The following is a 13783-nucleotide window of genomic DNA, read 5'->3' as shown; positions in this document are numbered from 1 at the left end:
TATAAAAATGTTTTCCCACTACCTGTGATATAGGCTTTATTTGGAGTCACTGTCAATTTACTTTTCTGTGTAAATACTTATTTAAATGTCAGTGCCAAGTGTTTGAATGGAATAAACTTTAAGATCACTTCAGTTCAACCTAAAGTTTTAGTATTTATTTAAAAAAAAGTATAATTTACCAGTTCTCAATCAAATATGCATGTGAATAGCTAATTGTAGCCAATAGCTTAGTCTACAAGGAAAAGTATTGAAAAGTATCTGTAACTAATTTGTGTCCCTACAGCTGTATCATTGTGAATAGTGTTTATAAATATTGCTGTGATGAATAAAATATTTTCAAATGCATTTCTATTTCGAGAGTATGTTCCTTAAACTGTTTTATACTTTGAATTTTACATCATTCTACGTTTTCACAAATACGCGCGCGCTCGGGTCCCGTTTTTGCTAGTGTTGAGTCGCTCTGCCATCTAGCGGTTGGTTAGTGGAACTACAGTCTAAGTAAACAACAATCACTTCCGGGTCGTAGAAAAGCGCAGGTTTCGAGATTTCTACATTTCCGCACAAAACCTTGAGGTTTTCTGGAGTTTGCGTGTTTATTTTGGCATGTATCACCAACCTGTGTTGAAGAACAGGCGCACGCTTCTGGAGAGGGCTGAGAAGTTTATCTCTGACGTGTATTTCACTGACTGCAACCTGAGAGGACGGTAAGGCTGCAACCTGAATGAACTAAAGAAGCAACTAATGGACAATGGACAGACATTCTATCTTTACTGGCAATTTGTGTCGTTTTTAGCAATAAAGAGAGATTAAATGTAATTTACAATAGGGAACAATAAAGGAAACTATTAAAATATTAGTCAAATTATAAAGCTGACAGATATAAAGTCAAAGACAATGCACTATTTTTAATTATATTATCTTTGTTTTTTTTAAATTATATATATATTACAGTAAGAAAAAAGGGGGGTTAAATTAATTTTAAATGTTCATACAGATTGAAATGTCTATTGGTTTATATCTACTGAGATTTATTACATAAAGATTTGATTTGAAGTCTTAATATTTTCTTTCTAACAACTATTTTTTAACAGCTCTCATTATTTCATTTATACATCCTCACTTCACTGAGCTATTAGCTCTCCAGTAAGAATATAATTTAAACATTTGTTCCCATGATGCTATCATTAGTTTCTTATGTTTACCTGTGATTGAAGTCTTCTTCTCTGAGAAAAATAAAGAATCACAGGAGCACTTGTAGAAATCCACTTCTTTAAGTTGAGTTCATTGTGACTGACCATTGCAGTGACATTCACATAACTTGAGTAGCAGGAACTGTCTTGATGCGTGCTTCAGAAAAAAGGGTCGTTGTTCGTCTTTTTTAATGGAATTTATTTTCTTCCACTTTCTTAAAGAGTGATAAAGTATAAAATAAAACCATAAAAAAATTATTTTAAGGAAAAAAATGTACTAAACACGATAACATGGTCTAAGATTAATATGCTGCAATGCTTCCTAAGTTCTAAATCCAACTAAAGCCCAGTAAAAAGACAAGGCAGCTACCAAAATACGTTTAACCAATAGGAGGCCAGAACGACCGCATGACCAAAGAATGACAGGCATGAAATCTACTAAACAACCCAATTTCAGCCAAATGGCTCCAACATTCATGTTTCGTTTTGATTTCTGCAGGCTGTATGGAGACTCCTGCCCCCTGCAGTCCCTTTCCTCCTTCCTCTCCCCCAAGAGAATCCCATTCTCCGAGGCCTCCGCGCAGAAGTTTGTGCCATATAAAGTGGGAGATTCCTTTGGGCCGACGTGAGTGACGTTAAAGAGCTTCATCTTCTTATTTTTGTGTGGATGTCCAACATCTAACCGAAGCCTCTTGAAGGTGGTGGACTTGCTGGTTCAAAGTGACGCTGACGATTCCTGAATCGTGGAGGGGCAAAGAGGTTCATCTTCTGTGGGAAAGTGATGGGGAGGGAATGGTTTGGAGAGATGGAAATCCAGTGCAGGTAATTTTGCTGCTGCTGAAATACAATTCCAAAAGTTTTCAATCTTTGGTTATAAATTCTAAACATGTTACACTGAAGCATCTTGGGTAGATAACCGTCTTTGCTTTAGGGTTTGACTAAAGAGGGGGAGAAGACCAGCTACATCCTATCTGACTGTCTTAAACGTGAAGAGCCTCACAGGTCAGCTGAGTAAACTAATATGACTTTGTTGCTCAACCAAAATCATTTTGACTCTCATTATTTTTTAATCTTTCAGTTTGACCTTATATGTGGAGGTGGCTTGCAATGGGCTGTTTGGAGCCGGACAAGGATCCATGATTGCAGCTCCAGATCCAAACAGGAGATTCTCTGTTCAGAAAGCCGAGCTGGTGGTTTTCAACAGAGATGTCAGGGAGATGTTGACTGATTTTGAGTTGCTTGTTGACATTGTTAAGGTACTGTCATATGTGAGTGAAGACGTTGTTGACACATGGCTTTGGAACGATAGAAGCATCTTTAATTTTAGTTTTTGCACCATTTGAACAGGAACTTGGAGAAGGAGAGCAGCGAGGGTACCAGGCTCTTTTCACAGTCAATGAGATGGTGAATCGCTGCGACCCAGCAGATCCCAGCTCGTTCTCTGAAGCACACAACCTCGCTCGAAGGTTCTTTAGCCAGCGGAACGGAGAGAGCCAACACACAGTCCACGCAATGGGACACTGCCACATCGACTCTGGTCTCTCTAGTTTATTTTTCTCTTTCCGGTTCACTGTTTATTAGCTCTTTGCATTTATTGCAGTAGGTTTGGCCTAAACAGGATTCTCTGTTTGCAGCCTGGCTGTGGCCCTATGAAGAAACCATTCGGAAATGTGGCCGGAGCTGGGTGACTGTGATCGATTTAATGGAAAAGAACCCAGAGTTCACCTTTACTTGCTCTCAGGTAAACTTTATCATTTTTTTTAGATTTGATTAATTTTTCCGTTAATTGACCACATTTTTGTTGCGTCAGGCCCAGCAGTTCCAGTGGGTAAAGAGCTGGTACCCCGGACTCTTCTCCAGGATTCAGCATTATGTGAAAAAAGGCCAGTTCATTCCAGTTGGAGGAACTTGGGTGGAAATGGTAATCTTACTAAAGAGAATTGTGTTTAAGGTGTTTTTGTGGCATTTTTCTGCTGTATGAATAAAATTAAGCTCTAAATTGCATTTTTGAGTATTATTTATTTGAATTGGGAATCAGGAAATAACAAAAGATCCATTAACGCCTTTGTTTTCCTCGCTTGAGCTGCTCTGATATTTAAGCACCTTGAGCTGAAAAAGTGCTCTACAAAAATGCTTATTTGAAGCTGCTACGCCAGGCCTGCTATAATTTAGGCTATTCTCTTGAATTTTCCTGTTTGGTTCCCCTTAAAGAATCATATATTTGCCCCTTAGGATGGCAATCTGCCCTCAGGGGAGTCCATGGTCCGGCAGTTCCTCGAGGGACAGCGCTTCTTTAACCAAGAGTTTGGGATTCACTGCAAAGAGGTAATATCTGCACTGTCTAAACTCCCTTTTGTTTTGTAATATTCCAACGGAAGCAATAATCTTTCTTTGTGTTTTGAAGTTCTGGCTTCCAGATACATTCGGCTACTCTGCTCAGCTTCCTCAAATCATGCAAGGTTGTGGCATTCCCAATTTCTTGACTCAGAAACTCAGCTGGAATCTGGTCAACACTTTTCCGGTGAGTATTTTAAACAAACCGGCTATGAAATCAACTTTTCCAAAGTTTCATGCTTCATCTCCGTGGTTTATCTCTTAAAGCACAACACGTTTTTCTGGGAGGGTTTAGATGGATCCCAGGTTTTAACCCACTTCCCACCCGGAAACTCCTATGAAATGAAGGGCAAGATTGAAGATGTGAGTTTACGTCGCAGCACATGGAATTTGATCATCATTCTGTGGAAATGTGTAAACCCTCTTTGTGCGTCAACTTTTCTTCCACCCACAGCTTGTAAAAACTGTGAAGAATAACAAGGACAAAGGCCGAGCCAATCACAGCGCAGCTTTGTTTGGTTTTGGAGACGGAGGCGGGGGGCCCACCCAGCTGATGTTGGACAGACTGCGCCGGGTCCAGGATACAGACGGGCTTCCAAAGTCAGTTTCTGTCCTTCACTTTAGCCCATCACCTGTCAGCAACAAACACACACCCCACAGGAAACACTTCCCACCAGAAATGAGTCAAAGGGTTCATTCTGACTGTTCCTGCTGTCATTTCTGCTGTTGAAACACCAACTGTAAGGAAATGAGACGTGTATTCTGATGTCATACTAGCTTAGGTGATATTCCATTACAATGCTGGGAGTTTATTTTATTGCTGTGATGTTAATGAGTAACTGAGCTATATTTTCCAAAATCCATGACCAATTATGGGTGCTCCACAGGGTCCAGATGTCCAGTCCAGACCAGCTTTTCTCACAGCTTCAGGCTGACTCATCTCTGCTGTGCACGTGGACCGGAGAACTCTTTTTGGAGCTGCACAATGGCACCTACACCACACAGGCTCAGGTAAAACAAGAGCAAGCAAGGAGGGTGCTCTCCACTTTCCTGCTGTCATTAGTAAATCAAATCAAACTGTATTTATGAAGCACTATTCAGACATATATGCCTCAAAGTGCTTTACATAGTAAAAAAATGTTCAACTTTAGAAACTGTAAGCAAAATTGAGGACCGTCGCAGACAAAAGTTGTGGATGGAAACATAATGAAGCATAAAATGCTTTATAAAGACGATGCAAAGTGCACTGACCCTGAGGAAAACACTGGAGTAAAACAAATACATAAAAATGAAAACCTGAGATCAATGCATAAATAAATACAATCTTAGTTAAAAGGTATAATTCATTAAAAAGGAATTAAAAATATAAGTGAATGAATAAAATCAAATCAAAGAAGTAAAATAAATCATCAGAGAAAATATAATAAAAATACTCCTAAAAAAAACTCCTCTTAGAATCGATCCTGAACTGCACAGTTAGCCAATGCATCAATTTTAAAATGAGTGCTATGTTTTCCCGTGCAGCCAGGTTCTGTAAATAGCTGAAGGTTTGATTTTCTCCTTCTGGGAAGACCAGAGAGCAAGCCATTATAATAATCGAATCTGCTTAAAATAGGTCCGTTAGCACCTCTGTGCGGGAAAAAGACAAATTGATCGACTCTGGAAATGTTTTTAAGATGATAAAATCCTCTTTTTGTTAGATTTTGAATTTGTGGAATTAAATTTTGAGTCAAAATGTTTTTCCCAGACTGAGAAGTTTTTATACATAAAAACATAATACATCATGTATGAAAGTTGTTAATAAAGGTTATTAATAAACAGCCTTGATTGTAAATAACTTGTCAGAGGATTTCCACTGAATGAAGATTTTCTTAGCAATAGGCGTCTCTGAGCTTTAGTTTGATGTTTGCTGCTCCCTTTGCAGATCAAACGGGAGAACCGTCAGTGTGAGGCGCTGCTTCATGACGTGGAGATAGCCTCCAGCTTAGCCGTGTGCCGAAGCAAAACGTTTTCATATCCGCAGGAAAAACTGCAGCAGCTCTGGAGGTTCAAACGAGATCTTTAAATTCTAATTTAAAGATGATTTGATTTTTAAAAATGGCTTTGTTTCTCTGATAGATTGCTTCTTCTGAACCAGTTCCATGACGTGATTCCTGGCAGCTGCATCGGGATGGTTGTGGAGGACGCTCTAAAATACTATGAAGGTAACTTTTCTTTTTACTGAAAATGTCTGTTCAGATCAACTACATGGATTAGAAATAACTATATTCTTCTTCTTTTTAGACATCCGTGCGGACGCTTCTGTCCTCCTGCATGAGGCGTTTGAGGCCTTGGGGTCAAAGGGCAGCACTGCTGGGCTCTTCAACTCTCTTCCATGGGATCGTCAAGAAGTAATCGAGATAAAAGATGGCACAGATGGACCTGATCTGGGTGTGGAAAATATCAATTACAGTTACTCTGATGCTTGTTAACCTGCAAGTTTTATGCATTTCTGATCAAATCGAACTTTATTTATAAAGCACTATGTAACACAAACACTTCTCAGTTCTTGTGGAAGTTCCCAGCGTCGGTGTTTCAACTATTAAAGCCCAACAACCTGCGACTGGAGTCTCTGTCACCTGTCAGGTATTTACTGCACACAGATATGCAGCATTTGTCATCAACTGTATTTAACAGCAGGTTGTCTGGCGTTGCAGGCTGACGGCACCGTGCTGATGGAGAATGGAATTTTAAGAACTGCCATAAATAAAGATGGCACTTTGGCCTCCCTGCATTTAATCAGTGCAAACAGGTAATAGAAAACCAACATCTGGACACCTGTGTTTCTATGTGTCCACACAATCAATAATATATATTTTCAGGGAGGTTGTCTCCGATGGTTGCTGTGGAAACCAGTTTGTCATATTTGATGACGTCCCCCTGTACTGGGATGCCTGGGATGTGATGGACTACCATCTTCAGACGAGGTTTCAGTCACTGTTCTTTAGATGTTGATGTTTGCGTCATGAAGAGTTCAGGAAACACAGAATAAGAGCAGGTGATCCCACAGGAAGCCCGTGGTGGAGGTCATACAGCCGGTTCATGTGGTGTCCTCTGGTGGTGTTCGGGGCAGCGTCGGCTTCACCCTCAGGATCAGCGACAAAAGCACCATCGTTCAGGAGATCGTCATGGATGCTATGTGTCCTTATCTCAAGTTCAACACTAAAGTTAGTTCAGCAGTTTGTCAGAATTCCTTCACTACATAGTGCACTATATAGTTTTTTGGTAGTTTGGGATTAGGGTGTGAATTCAGACGTAGAAATTAAGTACATTTTCCTACATCTTATCTCTTCAGGTGCAGTGGGCGGAGTCACACAAGTTTCTTAAGGTGGAATTTCCTGTTCGAGTCCGTAGCCCCAATGCTACCTATGAGATTCAGTTTGGCCATCTGCAAAGACCAACACACTGGAACACTTCCTGGGACTGGGCCAGGTTTGAGGTAGATATCATTCACTTACATCTTTTTAAATAATAGTTCTGCAAATGTTAATGTTTTTTCTTGCTAGGTTTGGGGTCACAAATGGGCCGACCTCTCTGAGCACAACTTTGGAGTCTCCCTTTTGAACGACAGCAAATACGGTTACTCCATCCACAAGAACACCATGACTCTGTCCTTGTGAGGCTTTCTTTACTTCTGGACCCACTTGTATCAAATTCAGACTCATTTCTAACCAAAATCGACTCTTTTTCAGACTAAGAGCACCAAAGGCCCCAGATGCTGCTGCTGACATGGGAGCTCATCAATTCACTTATGCCATCATGCCACACACAGGTACTTTTAATTCTTCTTTTTGCTAAAAATTATTGTAATTTGCGATGCATTTGACATATATTTTTTTGCCATACAGGCTCATTCCAGGACGCCTCAGTCATCCAGGCTGCTTACAACCTCAACTTCCCTCTAAGGCCGATGCAGTGCCGTCCTGACACAGAAGCCTGGAGTTTCTTCTCCGTTACCAAACCAGTCATACTTGAAACCATTAAACAGGTATCCTTCTGACCTTTTAACAATTTCCACAAAAGGAAACCGTTTGATTCCAGCGTCTTCACTAACAGGCTGAGGACGCAAAGGGGACCCTTGTGGTGCGTCTCTATGAGTCTCATGGTAGCAGCGTGACTGCGACTCTGCGCACGACTCTTCCAGTCAAAGAAGCCTGGCAGTGAGTGTTTTGGAAAAGTTCCCGTTGCTGACTGTTTCTTTGTTGTGGACTGAGATCAAAAGCATTTTTCCTTTCAGCTGCGACCTCCTGGAAAGGCGGGACCCCACCCGGCCGGCGCACATCACCCCTGATGGAATAACGCTGAGCTTCAGACCCTTTCAGATTGTGACACTTCTGCTCGTTTTGTGATTTGGTGTAAATGTGTCAACACAAAGGCTGGAACAGAAATGAAGCACTTCATACTTTAAACAATGAACACCTTTCTACTAGATTTTTGTTAAAAAATGATTTATTAAAAAAATATTTCAAACTATAAAAATCTCCCTTTAGTTTTCCTATTTTCTGCTCTTTCTTGATCCTTTTCCAACTTGTTTCTTTTGGTCTGCAACAAAAACAGATAAAAAAAATAAGTATTTTCAATGTTTTTATGCAAAACAAAGTTCATTTTAACACTACACAACCAGTCCACCTCCTGCTGGTTCTGTAGTGTTGGTCTTTATCTGACGTGCACTGGATCTTGTTCGGGTCATTGGTGTTGATGGCTCCTGGGTCTTTCCTCTCTTTCCTTTGGCGACAACAACTTCCTTTGCTTGTTCTTTATTTTCTTTGATCACCCTTTCCTCTTTAACCGCCTTTTTCTTTGTTGTACTTTCAGATTGATTTCTGGCTTTCTAGAATAAAACCAAAAAAAAGTTAAGAACAACAGCTTTAGTGACCGCATTTCTGCAAAAAAAAAAGTCCTTGCTTTTACCTTTTTCTTAGTTGTGTAATCATGGTCGTCCTCTTTCTTTATTCTCTTTTTAGCCTGGGGGGATTTTGAATCTTGAAAGAAAAAATATACATCAGTACAACTTGAGTTTAGGTCCTATTTTTCTTTTAAAGGCCCTCTGATCATCTTTTGATTTACTGCAAAAGCATTCCCAGTTGTCTTTATATATATTTGTCATTTTTAGCCTAAATCCAAAAAACTTGTTTTCTAGGACATAGTTCCTGCAGAGCGGCAGGAGTTAATTAAAAAATTCTCCTCCCCAATGCTGAGAGCTCTTTGTTTACACTATTTCCTGCTAGCTTACAGCCTCTCATATGCAACAAAAATGGCGAATAATATTGGAGCTTTCCCGCCGTACATTTTTGAGCCAGATGCCAACAAAACAAAGACATACATGGATCTGGTCGTCTACAAGTGGATGCATCGGAATGGAGCATAGCAGGGTGCTTATGCCCCGCCCAATGTATCTCAAATAAGCTCTTTTTCAAACTGCATTTTTTTATCTGCTCCTGATTCACAATGATTTGAATAAAGAAATACTCAAAATGCAATTTTAAGCTTAATTTTCTCTATACAAGTCCCCCCATTGTTAGAAAATATCACAATAACATGTTAAAAACACAATTTTCATCAGAGTGGGACTTCAACAAAAGCGTGAGCTTACTTTTGGGTGCCATGGGGCCAGGATCTCCCTGAAACAAATGAAAGAACATTTGCATTAAAGCAAAAAAATTCTTCATATTTCTCTAGTTGTAATGTTGAACCCACTTTGAACCACATGGTTCTGCCGTTGTGGTCCCGAATAGATTTCATTCCATCAACGTAATAACACTGCAGCCACGCCTGAAAGGCAGAGTAGTCGGATTTCTCAGGATCATAGCCTTTCCCACCTAAAACAACAAGGTTTCATATTTAGAAAGCCTTCTGTGGAAGTATACAAGTGGAGTAAACGCATGAAGACTCACCTAAACTGATCACCTCTAATGGAACCGTGTGACAAAGCCGGAGGAGGTCGCCGGCATCTTGCTTCACTTCTTTCTTTTTAGCTCCCTGAGGAGAGTTGTAGGAGGAACAAAGAAAAATACTTTCTGATAAAACAGGCGCTGTATTTTCTCAGCTTGGAAAAAAATGCACATGTCGACTGTTTCACCTTTGTGGCTGCATTTTTCAAAGGCTTCTCATCTTTAAACAAATCCTCTGCACCAAGGCTCTCCAGAACTCCTCTGGCAGGAACGAAGGGTGGGATGTTTAACCTAAAAAGGAAAGGAGAGGAAAAAAATAAACAACACATAGGGCTTATTCTTGAAGGAGACAAACAAGCGCTCGTTTTCTAAGAATGAATGGTCACATTTCTTTAGCAGTGATGCTCATCGAGTCTTTTTTCACTCTCTTACCTGAAGAGGATTTCAGCCCTGAGGTAGTTTCCGATGCCATTGAAGTACTTTTGATTCAGCAGGACTTCACAAATCGGCCGGTCAAAAGCCCGATCAGACAAGTTTGACAAAACATTCTCCCTGCAGAGACATTAATTTTTTCAGTGAGCTGTGCAAACGAGAGGTGAGACTTCAATAATAATTGTGAAAATGGGAGATTCTCGGGTTTCCGAACCTGAAACTTTGATACTCAAACATGATACAGGGCCCTCTGTCAGGCTGCCAAGTCCCGTTGGGCTGCCAACTTCCAAACCTGCGTGCATCCACAAAGCTCAGCACTCTGCAGGGTTTTTCTTTGGTGTGGAACTGCAGGTGAGCATGCTTGGGCACTTCGTCCTCGCTTGTGAAACGGAAATAACCTGACATTCCGAAACGAAAGACTATGTCCACGGGCTGAACTGCTTTTCCCCTTTGACCGTCACTCTTGATGGGCGTCAGCGTTAGCTTCACTTCCTTTCCTCTTGATGCGGCAGTGATGCGGTAGGCCTCACAGGTGAAGGGCACCTCCGGGTTTTTGCTGACTTCAGACTTTCTGACTGCACCAGCAAATACCACTCCATCACACATCCTGTTCACATACAGGCTGGCCAAGTGCAACTCTGGTCCCTCAGGCATTTCTTTTCCAAGGACAGAGGTGGAAACTTTCTGAAAATGCAAATACTATGACGAAAAAAGTAAAATAAAACAGAAATAAGAAAAGGCCCTCATGATAAAACAAATATGCATTAAGTTTTACAGTCTTTCAAAAGTACATAAGATTAAGCAACATTAAAAAATAGCAAAAGACAACAAAGAACATGAGATTCTACAAAAAAAGGGAAAAGCTTGAAACTTCTCAGAATAGGGTGTTTTAAATGGAATGTTTGGGATTGGATTTTTAGCATGTTTAGACAGGAACGAGGTCCAAACCCAGCCAGCAAGGCCAAGCGTTCCACGTGTGTTCCACCTGTGATTGCTCAAGAAGGTACTCAGTGGGCTCCTGCTCGGTGGACAGTGTAGCGAGCTCCGCTGCCCAGGTTCCAGCAGAGCTAGCAGCTGAGTCGATGTTCGCAAACACAAGTGGGACCCACATTTTCTGCCCACCTTTAAACCATATGGGGCCCACTTGGCCTTGTTTTGTTGGGAAGTTTAGGAACATGGATGTAGGAAACAGTGAGATGAGTGGAGGATGATCTGAGACAGCTGAATGAGGTGGACAAAGGAGAGTTCACCAGGACATGAATGGATGGGAGGGGTTGCAAATGACCACGAAAGAGAATAGAAATGCTTTGGAGTAATTTTTAAAAATGATCATGAAGCCAGGTGAGCTCTTTCAATGTAAGGGGGGTGTGATGGAAAGGGGGGAACAGAATTTTGGACAAGATCTGCAATCAAACTTAGTTTTCCTTAAATCAGTCTACAAAGTACAAGCTCAATAGTTATAGCTTTAAATGCACATACTACTTCATGCAATATAATCTTAATAAGTGAACTGATTTTGCAAGAAATCTAAATAAATAAAAACATTTAGTCTTAGGAATCAATGTGTTTTCTACCTGGATTAATAAGAAAAACATACCTATTAAATTATTCAGCCCATCACCAACTAATAATGTTATTGTGTGCTATGACACGTAAAAACTTACCCACGCAACGAAAACTACCTTTGAAGAGACGCTTTGTTTTTCAGTGCTCCTGTTCCAGGTGCATGACGGTCTGCTGCGTTCTTTGGCAGAACATGTGGCAGCGAAAAAGCTTTTACAACATTTGTGTTACCAAACAAGTTGTGCAACCACCGTTCAGCCAGCAAACTGAAATATCGCGAGATTCACCTTGCTATGTTTTGTTGCATTGCATTTAGTCGCGTTTACAAACGTAATTAAATAAATAAAATAATAATAATGATGAAAATGCAGTGCATATTAACCATTTTTTGGGAAATGTTGTGAAAAAACTAAAGTAAATTCGGGTTTATATCACATTTATATATACCGGAAACGGCTACGAAAACACAAGCAAAACACCGGAAACTGGTCTCCACCCCGATGCATGATGGCACATGTAGGCCAAATGTCAGTTGTATTTTATACATAATCAATAGATGGAACAATAATTAAAAAAAAAAACTTGCTGTGACAAAAAATAAAAAGGCAATTCAAGTATTGTTACTTCTTTAAACATTTGTAACGTGAGCAATTAATGTTGCACAAATTTATCACAGACAACCAGAACATTTTAGTATTTTATTTAACATGTAAGAATATTTAATACAGTACAAAATGTATAAATGGCATTTTGGTAGTTCTTTATAATACATGTCCAACTCCCGGTCAAGCAATTTGTTAATCCAGTTTTCACTGTAGTGTGTTCATCAAGGCCTGGGCTTGTTTGAGCTCTGCGGAAACACATATTTCACAAAAAGAAACGGTTTTTTTAAAAAAAAAATAAGTATCACTCTTGGCAGCAAAATCATTGTTCTAAAGACATGTGAGAGGTAGAGAAACTTACCAGCAAGCAGGACTCTGAACTTGTCAGCAGAAACTGAGAAAGCAGCTATATCTGAACAGCCTGACTCTGCACCTCGTTTTTGCAGTTTCAGATGTACAAGAGGTTCATTCACCTCACTCAGCTCGCTGGAGCTCAGGGTATAGTCGACGCGCCAAGAAACCGAGTCCAGTCTTCCCACTGAAATTCAGAACAGCGTGAAGCACATCAGTATAACACACAATTTTCTTTCTTTTCCCAGTAAAATGAAAAACGCACATATAAACAAATGCTTACATCTGAGGCTGGTCTCTCTGAGTTTGTCCTGAAGTGCAGAGTGTTTGTCTTCATAGGATTTGCACAGTCCAGAAGCATGCTCTAACCACATAAAAACATTTTCATGAGATTGAAGTGGATAAATATTCTAATAGGTTCGAAATAATACAAAACATCCACAAAAATAAACAAGTAAAAAAAGATAAGCAGCTTTAAGTCAGTGTTTGATTTATAAAATAAAGCAGTAAGGCATATGTCTCTCTTCCAGCACTGCCTTCATGTTATTCTGTGTTCACACATCCTTAAATACCTTTATATTTAACAATCATTTTAAGATAACACATGCAAAAAGATCCCAATACAAAGTCCTGTATTAAAAGCCTTTCATCTGCTCTCTTCCGTTTGTCTGATTTTAAATTATCTATAAATTTAAAGTTATTGTACTTAATATAATTTTTATCTAATAGGATTTATGTCGTCTTTTTTTTTCGTTTAGCAAATGAACACAGACTCCAGCTAAGTTCCTCTTGTTATGAACAAGTTTTTCTTTTCCAATTGGGGTTGTTTCCTTGACGTCATCTTTTTATCTGTGAAGCATTTGAAATATTCTATTTATAAGTTGTGCAAGCCAGTCCTATCTTGCACCTTAAGTGTAATCTTCCTTCATTATTCTTTAGGTGTCTGCATAGTGAAAATGATTGATAACACACACACACAAAGGACCAACCTTTTGGCAGACCAAGCTGCTGCAGCTCGCTGGACAGAGACTCACTGTCAACATCGTGCTTTGCAGCGCTGGACAAAATAAAACTGAGCACAGCAACACTAGCTTTGATGTCGCCACTCTCTGAAAGAAAGAGCAAAAAAAAATAAAAAATAAAAATAAAATTATATCACTGAAAAATCTTGGCTTACTACCCTTCTTAAATGAGAGGCTTAGTGCTAAATGTAAGGTAAAGCAGAAAGTAATCATTTTAAAAGACCAATACAGCGCATATAATTTTTTTTAAATAGCACCCTGTAATCATTTGGGAGCTGAAGAAAACCAACAGCTTCAGTGCTGACAGTAAAGTCACAGTAAAGCCTTTTTAGATGTGTTTTTTTTTTTACTTTTTGATT

The 13783-nt window shown here is 39.7% G+C and overlaps 3 protein-coding genes across 6 annotated transcripts; 1 reads left to right on the top strand and 2 right to left on the bottom strand.

Annotated features, from left to right (window-relative positions):
• The first annotated feature begins 483 nt into the window (after positions 1–483).
• On the top strand, positions 484–8042 carry man2c1 (mannosidase, alpha, class 2C, member 1). The gene is made up of 26 exons (XM_024282350.2): positions 484–704; positions 1690–1815; positions 1889–2012; positions 2122–2192; positions 2269–2446; positions 2538–2727; positions 2825–2931; positions 3001–3111; positions 3423–3515; positions 3595–3711; positions 3792–3887; positions 3979–4124; positions 4412–4535; positions 5449–5570; positions 5643–5728; positions 5808–5954; positions 6070–6149; positions 6221–6315; positions 6386–6490; positions 6574–6730; positions 6859–7002; positions 7070–7179; positions 7256–7335; positions 7412–7551; positions 7620–7723; positions 7801–8042. The coding sequence occupies exons 1-26, from the start codon at positions 604–606 to the stop codon at positions 7910–7912; spliced, it is 3066 nt and encodes a 1021-aa protein (XP_024138118.1). The 5' UTR covers positions 484–603; the 3' UTR covers positions 7913–8042.
• On the bottom strand, positions 7996–11765 carry neil1 (nei-like DNA glycosylase 1). 4 transcript variants are annotated; one of them, XM_024282353.2, is made up of 10 exons: positions 11551–11765; positions 10101–10585; positions 9887–10006; positions 9643–9745; positions 9458–9542; positions 9261–9382; positions 9157–9184; positions 8475–8545; positions 8193–8394; positions 7996–8105 (listed from the first exon to the last, which is right to left on the bottom strand). In XM_024282353.2, the coding sequence occupies exons 2-10, from the start codon at positions 10538–10540 to the stop codon at positions 8059–8061; spliced, it is 1218 nt and encodes a 405-aa protein (XP_024138121.1). In that variant the 5' UTR covers positions 10541–10585; positions 11551–11765; the 3' UTR covers positions 7996–8058. The 4 variants fall into 4 exon arrangements, with proteins under 4 accessions (XP_024138121.1, XP_024138120.1, XP_024138122.1 ...); XM_024282352.2 differs by having other exon boundaries at positions 10101–10570; XM_024282354.2 differs by having other exon boundaries at positions 10101–10566.
• Positions 11766–12133: 368 nt separating this feature from the next.
• On the bottom strand, positions 12134–13511 carry commd4 (COMM domain containing 4; the record flags this gene model as incomplete). Its single annotated transcript, XM_024282236.1, is given in 4 exon segments — positions 12134–12299; positions 12413–12589; positions 12686–12766; positions 13392–13511. Coding segments are annotated over 4 exon segments (419 nt in total), but the record flags the coding sequence as incomplete, so codon positions are not given.
• Positions 13512–13783: the final 272 nt, after the last annotated feature.

Source organism: Oryzias melastigma, linkage group LG6 (assembly GCF_002922805.2).
Source record: "Oryzias melastigma strain HK-1 linkage group LG6, ASM292280v2, whole genome shotgun sequence".
Lineage (NCBI taxonomy): Eukaryota > Metazoa > Chordata > Actinopteri > Beloniformes > Adrianichthyidae > Oryzias > Oryzias melastigma.
Note: the sequence above shows the minus strand (reverse complement) of the source record. Positions and strands in the feature narration are given on the sequence as shown.